This window comes from Genypterus blacodes, unplaced genomic scaffold (genome assembly GCF_046128005.1).
Source record: "Genypterus blacodes isolate CSIRO-AG114 ecotype Tasmania unplaced genomic scaffold, CSIRO-AGI_Gbla_v1 ptg000017l_1, whole genome shotgun sequence".
NCBI lineage: Eukaryota > Metazoa > Chordata > Actinopteri > Ophidiiformes > Ophidiidae > Genypterus > Genypterus blacodes.
The window spans coordinates 5,818,130-5,833,541 of NW_027466831.1; the positions used below are offsets into that span (position 1 = coordinate 5,818,130).

The following is a 15,412-nucleotide window of genomic DNA, read 5'->3' on the forward strand; positions in this document are numbered from 1 at the left end:
TGTGTGTGTGTTAATGATCCCTTGACTTTCCACATCTCCAGTCTTTACTCGGTTGTTTTCACAAGCTGAATAATTCCTCCCATGACCAAAAAAAATATTTTAATGTGTGAAGTCCCCCACAAAACAATTCAGCTGTACACCTTACATCATACTTGGATAGAGAGCGATGGGTGTTGAAATCTGGCATTTTAGAGGAAAAGTTCATTTAATACCAAGTTAGTGTGACTGGAAAGGGAACCAGTATAGCTTTGCCCACACAACTCTAAATCTCAGTGAGGTTTAGGGTGTAGGCAGGGTGTATAAAACTGAAATGGCAGCTCTGTTGTGGTGAAGGGAACCAATATGTGTCAGCAGACTGAAGTTTAGGGCCACAGAAGCCGTCTTCCCGCCCTGTGGGCGATCGCACAGGACGTGACGTGACCCTCACTGTCATTTCAATGGCTGCAAAAAAAAAGCATCCACAGTTAATATAATGTGAGTTTTTAGTTTTTTGAGCTTTCAGTTCAGATGAATAAACACACACTACATGCAAAATATCTAAGGGATTACTTCCACAAAGATATTATGGACCTTCCAGGCTCAGAACTTATCAATCAACCCTCTTAGAACAGTAGCGACCAAATTGGATTACGCGTGTGTGTATGTGTATGTATGTATGTCAATACAACAAGCAACATGAATCCAATGTCCTCCAAACTTTCCGGAAGCATTATTCAGTGGTCTGGCATTTGCATCAGGCGCTTTCCATTTCATTTCCATTTTTATTTTGTTTTTTATTTGCATTGACAAATTACAGTAGTGGGTGACATGAATGGAACCACCCAAGTAGCCCCACCATGCCATCATTCATGCCATGATGCCATATGAATGATGTCATAGTTGTTGTTATTGGCTTGACTTTGAGAACATGTTGGAGAACGACACAAGCCCCATTCCTCTCCCAAGATGGAACATTTGAACTCCAAAAAAAGGGCAATGTTGGCAAGATGTACCACCATGAAGGAAATGATGAGCTTCTCCAGAGGAAAGACAGCCAGCAACAGGAATGTTTTAATTTAAGGTGATGTTCCAGTTCAGGACTTCCTGTTTTGTCTCAATACAAATCTGTACCGATCTTCAGTTTGGGTGTAGGTGGGTTTACAAACTCTGGTGGCCATGGTGACACTTCCACCAGGCATGTAAATGAACTGGCTGTGAGTATGGGGGGGACACAACGGTGCCATTTTACTTTACACACACTCAAAGCAGCAGCACTGGGATCCTGCCGCTCGCTGTAAGAATATTGCTCTGGGCCTCATTTTTAATGAAGTAATCCTCTGAGCTTGTGAGGCCTCTTGAGCTCCTTCAAATTACCTTATGACGCTGGTAAATAGGGAGCATGTATTTAGTGCTTTTGAACCTTGAAGTGCTTTTTCAGCACCTGTCTTTCCCCCTCCTGTACCTAGACGCTCTATTAAATGTGAGCCCGGTTGTTGGAAAGACAGTGAAAGATAATTTGAGGACATTACCCATAACATCATCCTCATAACATTTATGCACAGTCCTCGCTGAAGGATCGAAGGATCGTTCTGCTGACAGCAACAGAATAAATCTTACAGCCATTCATTTGAATAATGGAGGGAAAATTCAATTAAACTATTCCGGGACTTCATTGTCTTTATGTTTCTTTGTGTGACAGAAAAAGCAGCAATAGGGACATTTGGGTGATTTTCCTCCCATTTAAGCTGATGAAGCGGGAAGATATGTGAAAAAAGGAAGGCAGTACTTTGTGTGGGAGTATAATTGCAAAAAAAAGAAAATCAGGGTGTTTTGTTGGAGTAAAAGGACAAACGACAGTCAATACTAAGGATGGTGATTGCAAGATTAAATGGATGCCTGGTGACTCTTCTTACCTATTGGACTATCACAAAGGCAAACATAACTTCTTACTGAGTCACTCGACTTTCTAAAGAGAGTCAGCCATTTTATCCTAGGGCTAAAAAAAAAGTCCTTTGAGTGGGGAGACAGAGGCCAAGGTGAAAGGGAGGTGCTTTTGTTCTGGCTGTGCTGCCCTGCAGGAGTCATCATCTCTCATGTGGGCTTTTTCTTCCCCCCCCCCCCCCCCCCCCCCCCCCCTAGATGACAGAGGGTCGTCAGTGCCAGGTTCTCCTCCTAGATGGCAGGAACCTGGAGCTGCTGGTACAGGTACGTCTTATTCTTCCTAACCACATGTAATTACTTCAACTTTTTCAATGGTGATGACAGTGACGTTGCAATGCTTAATATCTTACACATGTACAGCTGTGTTTTTCTGTCTCTTGTGTCACGTAACGTTTGTCTCTGTACAGAATAATAGAAATAGCACCAATCTTAACTTGAACACAATCTGGTCTTCTTAAATCTTCTAGCCAAAGCTGCTGTCCCGTGAGCTCTTAGATTTGGTGTCATCACATTTCACCCTGAAGGAAAAGGAGTATTTTGGATTATGCTTCATAGATGACACGTACGTACACCGCAAATATGTGTGTGTGTGTGTATGGGTGGGGGTGTAAAGTAATATTGCAGCATATGATTCATTCTTTTATCTCAGAGGTCAGAACAACTGGCTGCAGTTGGATCGTAAAGTACTTGATCATGACTTCTCCAAGACATCTGGTGCGTTGGAGCTCAAGTTCCTAGTGAGGTAAGAGTTTGCGCTGCTGTGACTCGCCAAAGGTGGAGGACCTTTTGTGATTTTCATACATGACTCATTCTTTAATAACAATATCGGGGCTGTATTTCACATTGAGAGTAATATGAGCTCCACATGGACACTGAGGCCTTGTGCAAGGACTTGGCCAGCAGGTGGCACTAATGAGCCACAGTTTGAGTCCTGTTCCGCACCGAGACGCCACAAAACAATATGATGACGGTAGATAATAGTGAAGTACTGAAACTATTTGAAATGAAGTTTTATGACCCCAGATCCGCTTTCCACAGGTTTTACATCGAGAGGATCACCTTCTTGAAAGACAACACAACAGTGGAGCTGTTCTTCATGAATGCTAAATGTTTAGTATTTAATGTAAGTGTATTTTATTTATTAAATGTATTTCATTAAATTATTGGATCAAATGGTTTTAAGGAATGTTGTTCTGAGTAGGTTTTGATCCATGCACACGGTGTTTCTTCCCCTCGTAATGTAAACATGAATTCAGTTTCATCATTCTTGAAGGTTAATACCACAAATAAACTCAGAAATAATTTGCGTAAGATTTAAGAGCTGAAACCTATTCGGTGGCATTTTAAAACGCCAAACAGTGAAGACACACACGTGCAATTCTGTTTGTATCCAAAATACACGTTATTGGGTTTTCAAACGGTTATTCAGATTGCTGCTTTCACGATCTATTGGAATTATGAAATGCAGCAGTTTTATTGTGCTAAATTAACCAACAATCGCAAACATTTACCCTGAAATAACATTTTAGTTGATCTTGGAGTAGATATTCATTGGTGCTTACAAAAAAGGTTAGGAGAATGTAAGAGCATCAATGGATCACACCCTTACTAGTATATCGTTAATGCACAGTCAGAAATGTAGTGATTCCGTACAATTTCATTGAAAATAATAAAGAAGGTAGAAAGTATGTTGAATCAAATGACAACCCTGGTAAAAGTGTTTGGTTTGTGTGTCGACACTCGCCCAAAATAAGCATTTCAATGTACAGTATTGTGACGTGAGGAACAGAGTGTGGACTTGTACGAGGAGCCATGAAGGCAGCATGTGATCAAACGTAGCAGTGCAGTTTTTTTTACGCGGGGAGGGCACGCTGGTCACCATGGGAGACGGAGGCTGTTGAACCTGCTTTCGGACTGTACCACTTCTCCGTAGGGTTATAACTACAGACACAAATCCCAAACCGTTTTTTACACTCAACCATGGAGCGTAGTTGTTATTTATAGATATATAATCAAATGTAGGACTCTGGTGAACAGATGAACTATGTTAGGCAGTCTTGCTATTCAGTTTCAAAAACCATGTTGTCTCGCGTGAATGGTTCAGTCCGTAACAGGCGGACGAGGTACGGGACGAGATTTTCTCTCAAGTCAAGTGTTCGGGACAGGCTACACTTTGTGTGTGTGTTATGTTTTGAACGCTGTATTAATTCCGCCTCTTTTTACCACAGGAGAGCATTGCTGTGGAGAGTGAAAATGTCTTCAAGTTAGCGGCGTTCGCATTGCAGGTAAGAAAGAGTTTGCCGCACGCTTTTCCACGCTGAAATTCTGTCACTCGCTAGTCACGGATAAAGACGGTTGGTGCATGAGCGTTTGAAAACAGTTGTCTGTTGAGGCTGCCGTGCATGTAGCCGCTGCTAAAGCCCTTTGTTATTAAAATGCAAAACTGAAACAAGTTATGGAGGAAGTTGTTTCTCAAATCTGTAAAGAATCCGAGATTGGAGGCATTGCATTGCATTGCTGCTTAGCTGGTTGTGCGCGTTTGTACAGAGATTGCAGCAGTGTGTGAGTTAGTGAATGCGTGTACTCACTGTGTGTTTCCCCTTTTTAAGGAGGCCAAAGGAGAATACACCAGGTAAGAATGCATCATTATTACATTCACATATATTTATAAAAAGTATGCACAAGCAGTTTTCATTTGAAGCATTGTATAAGTGAGGAATAGATATAGATATGTCCGAATGAATGAATGCCAAATGCAATGTTTGGCCATTATTGTTGCCTTTATACCACGTCTATCAACACAAAAGGATGGACGTTTTCCTTAACTATATTCTGTAGTTTAATGTAAACACCATTGCAGTGTGTGAAGTCTTTGTTGTAGTACTTTGAGAGGAAGCACTGTTTGTTTTACCAACTTTCTTTGCTTTTTGTATTGGCTCAGGCTGTGTAATCGGTTAATATTCAACTTGACCTGCTCAGATTTGTATTCTGTGTTGGACTTCCCTTAGTTAATAATTGCCCTGATCTGACTCTTGTGACATTGAACTCAGCCTAAGCTGGCTCACTGCCATCTATGTAGTCTGAATGTTGCCTTCAAGAACACTTGTGTCCCTTTGTCAAACTACTCCTTTCGAAGGTAATTCTAGTGTTTTGCACCATGAGAAATGACATTATTGCTTAAGTTATGTCACAATAAGATAATCATCTCTTGCCACCTACTGTCTCTACTGTAGAAACATGACCTAAGTCACTCTTTGGCAAATACAAGGACACTGTGTACACAATTTGGTCTGTGACAATGATGGGAGATTTAGTACAAAACATCTGTAATCACATAGTGGAGATAATATTCTCGTAGAAGGCCTTGCTCTCAGAGGCTCAACCTGCTGATAAGCGGCTGTTGTTTTTTGTCGATTGTCTGTAGGCATGACGGGCTGTGCTCAGTGAGCACAGGTCTGTGTGCGTGAGTGGCAGAGCAGGTTGAAGCAGCAGGGCCTGTGTGTTTGTCCCCTAAAAGCCTCTGCATTATGTGAATACAAAGATATGTGCTCTGTAAGGAATTGTGAGTGTTGGGTTTGAATGCACGCTCTCATATGCAATGCTGAAAATGCAGTTTAACCCCTCGTCTAACTATTGCCTTTGTTCTCTCTGAAAGAAAGAAAACACTTGGTGGCTTATATTTTATGTTCTTTAACCACCACATTATTTAGAAGCATTCTTTGTCTGAAAACCCTTTATGATTAGTTATCGCAGCAGATTAATGCTGAGGCAGACTGCACTACCCTGAAGTGTAGTGTGTTTCAGATAATGTGGGAGTGGGGATGGGCTGTACTTTGTTCTAACTTTGAAAGCACAATACACAAAAACCTGCCAATAAATCTGGTAGAATCAGTGTCGCTGGGAGTGTTTCCAAGTGAAGCCATTTATGTTCTCTCTATGGACAGATAACCTCAACATACACAGAGAACCTGCTTGCACTTGGTGTGTTGTGCAAGTTAATCTATAATACAGTCTGTATTTGGATTCTATTATAGTTACATAGTAATATAGTTAGCATAGTGTTAGAGTTTGATTTTTGGACTGCTTGGCAAGACTGTTTGTACTTTTTTGTATCATTCGACAAAAAGTGTTATGATGTGATCCATATCTTGCTCGGCTAAGCACATTGCCCAAGGTAGGACTTTACCTTTAAACTGACAGACATCACTTGGCTGTTGTTTTGGTTCTTGTATTTGGGAAATTCCTCAACATGATATCCTGTCTGAGCATATCACTGGGCCGCTATCCGATACTATTATTGTACTGGTGCATCCCCCCGGTGATGAATGATAATATTTCACTTTTCACCTTTCATTTCTAGTCTTCGGAGAGTAGAGAGTGTCAGTAACCCCCCTCATAAAGCATGTGAAATAAATGTGTCTCCTCTACACAGTATCAGCAAAGGGCCTTGGAGCAGAGAGATTAGTTGTGGAGGAGTTGGGGAGACCTCCTCCCACAGCCAGGCTGCCTTAAGAGGGATGAGCTAGACCCACTGTCCAATGGTAGACAACTTGGCGTCAGGAGGACTCACAGTAGTGACGTTACTGTAGGGGGCCTCCTGCCAACCTCCTGCCAGGAACTGAATAATGAACACTGTCAGGTTTTGTACTTGCATCAGAATTTGTCTTTTGCTAAAAATGAAAATGCATTGGTTTGAATGAGTAAACCTGGGAAGAAAGGACCTGCGGTTCATTTTCATGTAAATATATGTTCATTTTGCTACGTTCTCTATCGTCAGCTGGAATATAAAATATCACATTTGCTGCCCCAAACACTTCAGATCTGTCAGATTTTGTCGGTGATTCCCAAGAAAAACGTCCATTGGTGCCAAACCACCCAAGAACCTCACGGCATCATAAAATTCACAGTCATTGACTCTTATTGTTGCTCTAACTCTGCTGCTAGTAGGTAAAATCTACAGGAGAACATCTGGATACTTTCCTAGCCTACCTACCTAAGATAACCGATTATTCAACATCCCCATCAATGTGCTGTGGGCCTTTGACAGCATGTTTATGACCCAAACTTGGGCATTATCTCTATGTCTGAAGTTTATATTTTGTTGATCCCATTTGTGTATCTCCTCCGCTGCGTTTGACCTAAACTAAGCCCCTAAAAGAAGTGAGCAGCCACAGATCTGAGTCCTCAGCCTTACACTTAGGTCAAGGGCAATAGCACAAACATTATACATGTAAACTCCAAACAGAAAGGACCAGAGCCAACACAGGGCTTCAAACCCACGACCTCTCCAGCACTGTGCACCTTTTCTATCGTTGTATAAAATATTACTGTCTAGTGCAGTGGTAGAGACACATTTATGTTAGAATATAAGGTATCGAATTACGAGATAGTTGGGAGAGGAGGAGGGGTGAGATTTCGGCTCTCTATTGATCAAGTTACACAATTCTGCGTGTTGATTAAAGGGATTGTTGGAAATGCAATCAATGTAACATGTTACAATCAATGTTACAACAACTGCAATGCAATTGTCCCAGTTAATTTGGGAAGAACACATCTGCATCATAAACATGCCACCGCATTCTTATATTAAACTATTCCATTATAGCATTAATTTGAGTGAACACAATATCATTTGTGGTTCAACTGTGCCACAAAATAACCACTACTACACCCTGGACATTTTTAGTCTGCAGCTCTATTTGCAGGTGTAGCCTGTAGTTAGCGGTTCATTCACAGCAACAGGCTCTTTCATTGTGCTCCCTCACACAGTCACCGCGTCTCGGCCCACTGGAATAGCTGACACATGAGTATTATCTCTCCCACACTGGGTAGGCTGCGCAGGGCTGGGCCGCGCTCGGGTGTAGGAATTGCCCCCGCGCCACAGGCTGCATGGAGATAACAGACGTAGTAATGAATTCCAGATTGCTGACGGGGCAGTGCGGCTGCGGCGTAGATCACCCCGACAACACCAGGCCCCAGCTCCCCATAAAATGTATGCCATCAAACACGCGGCGAAGTGCCATGGCAGCAAAACCCAGTCAACCTAGGAGAGGTAGCTGGGGGAAGAGTGATTGAAGGGCCTTTTCAGCGGATCAACCCGTGTTTTTGTTTAGTAAGCCGGTTCACATAACTGGATCACTGTGGGTCGGCCTCCCCATGTCAGCAATTGTTAAATTCCATTTGTCTTTAAGGACCTTAGAGGAAGGGGATTGAAGACTTTCATAAATGTCAGTTTAAGGTTAGACCGTTATTGACCTAACAAAATCTAATAATGTCTTTGAGTGCTGCACATATACACTGAGTGTGTGTGTGCACCTCCTGCTTGAGATCTGAGGAAGACCTCTATAGGTTATGGTCTGGCCTCCACGCTTTAGTTGAGTCGGCGAGTCCCTGGCCTGTTTTGTAACATCACTTGGACTCGTACAATACCTTTCAACGAGGGCAGAGGCTGCCAAGTGCTGGTGAATGGCTTTTGTTCAGGTCTCCAGTGGACCGGCCCGCCCAGCCTCAGCCCTCTTTTTGTACGGCGGTAATTGTAGACCGAGCGCTGCCTCCCACATCATGTTAGAGTGACTCATCGTTCACTATCATGAAGCTCGACACTGACAAACGCCACATTTTGTCTGCGCTGATAACACGGCTAATTGCTGCGTGTGTTAGATCACTTTAAGCGGCCGTGTCACATTTTTGGCAGAGGCCTAGCTTTCGCTATCCGTCACATCTATTGTAGCGCTATCTCCGGCTAATCTATAGCTCAGTCACCATAGGGTAGTTTACATACAGTACAGACGATAACATTGAAATGCGCAACTAGCCAAACCTGCGAGAAACAGCTTTGATATTTTCTAGATTTATTTCAAACCCCCCTCTTACACAACATCCCGTGATTTAAAGGTCCAGCGCGTGTTTCTAAAAATGAAGTCTGGCACCACATGAATGGGAGATCAAGTCTAATCTTGGCAAGCAGCAGACCTTGTACTCGTATAGATAAAAAAGATGAAAACTATCCAGACACTTCACCTTTTTCTCATGGTTTGCCAACATGAATTTGAACTGTTATGCCTTGAGATAGAAATTCAGACCACACTGTGAAAGCACAAACACGTGGAGGAAAGGCTCCCCGCACCGTCTCAGTGTTTCGGGGGCTTTTTTGTGTCAACATTTACTCCTAACTTTTCTTAAAAGTGAACACTGCTTTGTAGTCCTCATTTTAAGGTCATGCCGTGGCGTAGATTTATGAAGACAGAGATTCTCATGCATAGAGGAGCTAGTAATGAGTCAGTAATAGCATGTCTTTCATCAATCAACAGTGTAATTTTGTGTGTGTCCTTCCTGCTCTTTAAAGGGAAAGAGAGGAGGAACTGTATTTCCCAGGCGAAACCGGCTCTACAAAGAACCTTTCGTCGATTCCCGAAATAAATGCCTGTGTTTGTTTTTCAGCGGCGACACTGCCAGATCAGATCTAAAGCAGCTCCCACTTCTCCCCACCCGCGTTTTGAGAGAGCACCCTTCCCTGAATTACTGGTAAGCTACTGTGTCTGAGCTGTTTTGGGGGTCTGAATGCATGAAGAAGGCAGTGGGAGGGGGGGGCTTTCCTCTTTATGTATGCGTACTGTTCAGCTGTGAAATCACCTCAGGGGGTCAGTAACACCTGGTCGCCCAAAGCAGTGATCTCCCTGTTAAGGCTGGAAAGGTGCACACAGACCAGGCAGACAAGTTTGCCTTTGATGCGGCGTCTAATTAATGCCATGGCTGTGTTAATTATATTTGCCCATTAGCCCTTAGTGAGCTCAGGGAGGTGTTAAGGGGGGAGGGAGGGGGCATGGCTCTGTCAGACAGCGGTTGTCTAAAAGGTCACTGATGTCTTTTAAAGCCACGCTGTTGTTTGTCCTCCCCGTGCCGGTGTATACGGTCATCCGAGGGTGACGCAGCCTCTAGAACAGATGAGCGGCCTGAAACAAAAAATGATAGTCACGTGGTGTTTTGAGTCGAGCACATGGACGTGTCTGCACTCTTTCTGCCTGTTAAGCTGCGCTGAGTTTTCTGTGTCAGCGCGCTATTAAAAGCAATGATTGCAGTGCGGAGTAGATTGGATGCGTTTTTTCAGCAGAGGGGAGATGAGAGCCCATCAGCAGGGCCAGACCAGGATTTTCTGCATGAGCGGGCAGAACGGTCCGTCAAAGAACGGGCCCCGTCTCACAATCCCTCTGTGTTTGGAGTGCGTAACACAGAAATTCCGCATTGAACGCTTTATCTCTTGTTTGCAGCGAGGACAGAGTGATCGAGCATTACCAGAAACTAAAGGGGTTGACCAGAGGACAAGCCATCGTGCGGTAAGTTACACAATCAAAGAATCGCCGTGATTTATAAGCGGAGTGGAGCTTTTGCAGAGGCACTGCTGTTCCCCATATGCACATCCCTGTAATCCCCACAGCCCCGTTCGCTCCAGCACCAGCCCTTCCTCTTCAACTTCTTCTGTCTGCACTGTGGTTGTTGTTTAAGGAGGTGGCTGTCACCACGCCAGAATGTGTCATTAATTAAGGGAGGGTGTTCTCAGAGTGGGCTGCCGGGCGGCGTGGGGAGGGTGTCAGTCCTGTAACTCCCAGCTCCCACCCGTCGAAGTTGCGGATGATTTGTGCCCTTGAATTGATCAATGGACTCTTGCCTCCCACTGTCACGGCCCTTGAAACAAATCGATCGGCTCGCCATTGTAAATGACTGTGGCTTTCTCAATGGCCGCCGCTTAAATCCCACTCTGTCTGTTGTAGAAGTGCCACCGGTTGACAGTGATGAAGTGTAAGTGGCCGAATTACCGTTAACCTGTTCCACTCTTTCTCTCTCCCCCTCGAAGGTATCTCGCCCTGGTGGAGTCCCTGCCGACATATGGAGTCCATTATTACCCAGTGAAGGTAAGAGCAGTGCCCCTGGGTCATACAGTAGCTTAAAGTAAATGCTTCTGTCAACATGCCATCATTTCCTTAATATGAGTCTAATCTAACCCGACCCTTGTTTGTTTTAGGTAAAACCTTGTGCTTAATGCTTATAATCACGAGGGCGATTACTGTTTGAAATTTGCGCTGAGACTACGGTTGCTACAGCAGTAACAAACACAACGTGCTTATGTACACACACACACACACACATAACTGCTGTACTCTGTCTCTTTAGATAGCGTTCACCACTGAAATGACATCATATAAAACCACGCCTTAAATAAGAAACTCACAACAAGAATTCTAGCAAAAAAAAAACATTTTGCTGAAGCAGATTTTAACAAAACTAAAGTTGAATGCAGCCCCCCTCACTTTCGCTCACTCACTTTTCCTACCAAACCTTATTAAATCAAGGTGTCTGAGGAGATCAAACAGCCGCGTTAAAAACGACTCAGTCAGGCTTACAGAGATTTTTAAGGCTTTTAATTGTCTTGATGTTTTCTTGCGTTGCTCTCGCTGCAAGTTTAACGGGGTAATTGCTTTGGAAACGAGCCCCCTCTTTTTTTTTCAAACTCCCACCAATAAAGCCACCTCTAATGATGGTGTGTGTATGTCTGTGTGTGTGTGTGCATGCTTCCACGTAGGACAAACAGGGAATCCCGTGGTGGCTGGGAGTTAGCTACAAAGGCATCGGCCAGTACGATTTACAGGACAAGCTGAAACCCAGAAAGGTAACGTGACCTCTTTTTTTTACTGATATGAGCTTCTGTTTGTTTGCTGAGTTAATCCTTTGAAGGGGGGAGCAGCTAGTTTATTGTGTGTGTTAATGTACAGAAGATATATAAACAAGTGTGCTTTTTTTCCTGATGTGTGTAAGTTTTTTGTTCAATGACAAAAGGCATATTTGTCCAAAAATGTCAAATGATACCTACCTTACTTATCTGCTGGTTAATGATCCACCAGACTGTAAATACTGTAGGATCTAAAGTATTCACTGTTGTGTGGATGGGGAAAGACAGATTAGGAAAAATCCTGGAGTTTCAGTGTTGTTGCTGTGAAGTTCAAGGTTGTAGCAGCAGCCGTGGGATAAAAACAGCGTAATGATTTGTCCCACAGATTTCACATTAGCTAAGGGATACACACAGCTACACGTGTGTGATTTGTGTAAGAGGTGTTATTTCGAATCGTCCCAAACATTCCTCCCGATCCTCTTTCATTCCTCACCTTATATCTTATGTATATGACAGAAACCTGTTGACTTAGCAGGGTGTGCTGTTACACCGGGTGCTGCGGCGGCGTTAATGGGCACAGCTACAGCGCGTTTCTCTCCCCGGCCCCTCCGAGTGGAAGGCATAATTATGGTGCTCTGTAGGGAGCGGCAGGCCTCCGGGAGTTGGGACTGGCTCTCTGCCAGCCTCGGGTCGGGGCGGGTGGGATTTTTAGATTTGGGGGCTGTAATGAGGCCAGTGGGGTGCTGGGGACACTTTGCCCCCTCTGAGGGCCTCTGAGCCTCAGAAGAAGAAGGAACGTCTGCTATCATACATGCTTACATGCTCTTTAAAACTTTGATATATATGATATTGATATAATATGAGTAAAGCCATATTTTTGTTATATCATGTATACATCTTGATGCGATTACAATGGGATCAATTCTAAGTAAGCTTCCTCCAATTGACCTAGATTATGCAATTTTGTGTTTTGCTCAGGTGTGTCTTAATGTTAGTATGTTACCTCCGCGTGTGCTTCATCAGAAGTGTAGACGCGCCTCACACTGCCATAAGGCAACACGTCATGTGTACTCGGAGAACAGCGATTACATGCACGTGTACGACTGCGCTGCTTAATTTCATTTCCGCCTTTAATCACAGCAAGAAATACTCTGAGTATGTCTGTCTGTGTGACTTTGTCATTTCGTCACAATGAGTTATAGATAAACAGTGCACACATTCGACTCTCTTTCCATAGGTAATGGTTTGTAAGCACAGACAATTTCCGGAAGTAGTTATGTGAAGACAGAAAGGAGAGAGAGAGCCTGAGCGTGACCGTGCCGTCTGTCACGCCTCGGCTGGTCGATCGCTGCGTAAAGTGGGCATGACTCCTGGCGTTAAAGACGAGGACTTTTTGTTGGACTTTGCTTTTGTTCTCAACTTTCCTTATGCTAAGAAGGAAGGTTTCAGTGTTTGGTCACTATTAATAGCACTTCCCGTTTCCTGCGCATGGCCCACTTCTGCCCATCCGCTACACATCCCTCTGTCGGCATCATGCAGCGTGCATTATGTAGATCAGCCATGTCATTGTGTGTCTGATACAACACAGTCACCTTGGTGGGAGGGCTGGATAGAGGACTGACATTTTGTTTTATTTTGTTATTGCTTCTTAAGAAGTTAGTGACATTTGGTGAGCTTCACTAAAAGCCGCTCTGATAGCTTAACCTCACATTATCGTCTCTGCATGCATGTGACTGTCTTCACCCCTTATTGAATAGCACCAAACTCAATAGCCGTCTCTCCCTGCGGCGGCGGCGGCACATTTAGTTATTTGAATACCCCGTCATTTTCGAAACGCATAGACAGAGTGCATTGGAACCCTTTCTATATAGATGAAAGACATTATGTGTCCCAAAGATCTGCAATTGGAATGAAAAGAGGAATAGCTTTTGTGTCTTGACAGCGATATGATGGAACTTGGCTTTTCAATGAGAGGAACACAAACGGGGCTTCAGAATGCTTAAACTGGCATCGTGTGTTTGTTGGACATAAAGGGATGGGCGCAGATGGCATAGCAAGACTTTAAAACATTATTCTTCCCTAAGACTCACACTCTCTCCTCTTTCACTCTCTCACACACGCACACATACACAGCTTCCTCTTGTCACTTGCACTTTGCGCCCCCTCCCACTGGGTAATGAGACACTCTCTGAGACCACATGCTGCTGCTCCACATATATGATGAGCCAGCAGCAACTAAAATAAATCTTCTGTATAGTAAGGGTGGCATAGTTTGTGGTTGGAGGTAATACTGAAATGAAAAGTCCTTTGTGAGCGTCAGCATCTTAACCAAGTGTTCAATATGTGCTCATTCAATAAGGTTCATCTAATGTTGCTTACGCTATTACGAAAATTAAGCCATCCAAAAATTTATGTCTCCTGCTATCAAGTCCTGACAGTTAAGAGTCTTGTGTTCTGTGGAAATGTACAGCGCTGCCGGCCAACGAACGTCAGTAGGTGACGCGGTACGTGAAGGGTGGGGCGGCTCTTATCCTGTACGGGCGTGTGAGTCAGGCGCTTTGACACATTTTCATCTCTGTGTGATTTTGATAATTCTTGGCCCTGGGGGTCCGTGGTTGTGGGTGTGGTGTGGATCTGAACATCCTGAGCCCTGCACAAACCACAGGCATGTCTGGCACACGTCCATTTGCCTCAAAAATAATGGAGATGTACAGCAGAGAGTGAATGCATTAACTGGAATTATTGGTTTAACTTTTAATGTGTGTTAGGAAAGCAGTTGTTTTGGTTTTCTGAAACTAGGAGTTGTTTGAATGTGAGCTTTTTCACAGTAATAAATATGTCATCCAACTGTTGCCACGCGACCTCTCGGAGCGCCGTCCCCTTGCAGTTGTCGTCCTGTTTGCAAAATCTGAGGTGTGTCACATCCTTGAAATTTTTTGTCAGTGGATAATGCTCTTAATAGTTTCATGTATTGGTGACTCAATATTCAAGCGAAAGAGTGTCACACATCGCCTGTTGTTATCATGTAAATGATGGTAATTGCTAGTGACATGGGGGTGTGAAGTAGAGCGGGAGGGCCCTCCACAATGGGATGGGCTTGTGGGAAGCATACTGATGATTGTTCCCCATTGTTCATTAAGTACAGCGCTCTTAGTTTCACTGGCAGACTGATTCTGTAAGTGATTAGGAGGGAAGTATTGGCTGGAACAGCTCCACCATACATGAAACCTCAACACTGTTTAGGTGCACATGCTCTATACTCCACATTGACGTATATTGGTAATATCCAGATGGTTTATAATGTGATCCATAGATAGATAGTGTTAGTGTTGCCACACACAGAATGGCTGGAAGTGATTTCTCTGGTGGTTCCTGGTCAGAGGCCTCACAGAGCCCTGACCTGTCTTCATGGGAAGGTAAAGTGGGACCCTGCTATTAATGATTAGACCATAGTAAGAGATTCCTCACATGTTTGCCTCAGTGGGAGAGGTCCTGAAACAACCAAGCTTTGTGAGGTATTTACGATATGAAAGGGACAGAAGTGCCTATATGGAAGCGGAGGATTCAAAGCCTGCGTCTTACACGCAGGGTTCAGACGCGACCTGCCAGCGAAGGGAGGCAGAGTGGAGCAAAGGTGACATGAGCTCGTCACACTCGGAAATGAATACCTGACCCGGGAAATGCAGTAACCGAGTGCAACCTGTTCATCTGGTTTGACCGAAAAGAGAGTGTGGCGAGAGAGAGAGAGAGAGAGAGAGGAAGGGAGGGAGAGAGAGAGAGAGAGGGGGGGTGGGTGGGGGAGAGAGAGAGACAGACAGAGTGAGTGTC

At 44.0% G+C, this 15,412-nt stretch overlaps 1 protein-coding gene across 2 annotated transcripts in view; it reads left to right on the forward strand.

Annotated features, from left to right (window-relative positions):
• The window catches only part of frmd4ba (FERM domain containing 4Ba), a 39,653-nt gene that overhangs the window by 14,474 nt on the left and 9,767 nt on the right, over positions 1–15,412 (forward strand). For both annotated transcript variants that reach the window (XM_076140928.1, XM_076140929.1), the window contains exons 2-11: positions 2,119–2,184; positions 2,388–2,482; positions 2,570–2,662; positions 2,959–3,043; positions 4,149–4,205; positions 4,530–4,552; positions 9,361–9,444; positions 10,188–10,253; positions 10,772–10,829; positions 11,498–11,584. In XM_076140928.1, coding sequence (XP_075997043.1) covers positions 2,119–2,184; positions 2,388–2,482; positions 2,570–2,662; positions 2,959–3,043; positions 4,149–4,205; positions 4,530–4,552; positions 9,361–9,444; positions 10,188–10,253; positions 10,772–10,829; positions 11,498–11,584 — 714 coding nt within the window. The remainder of the gene's footprint in view (positions 1–2,118; positions 2,185–2,387; positions 2,483–2,569; positions 2,663–2,958; positions 3,044–4,148; positions 4,206–4,529; positions 4,553–9,360; positions 9,445–10,187; positions 10,254–10,771; positions 10,830–11,497; positions 11,585–15,412) is intronic.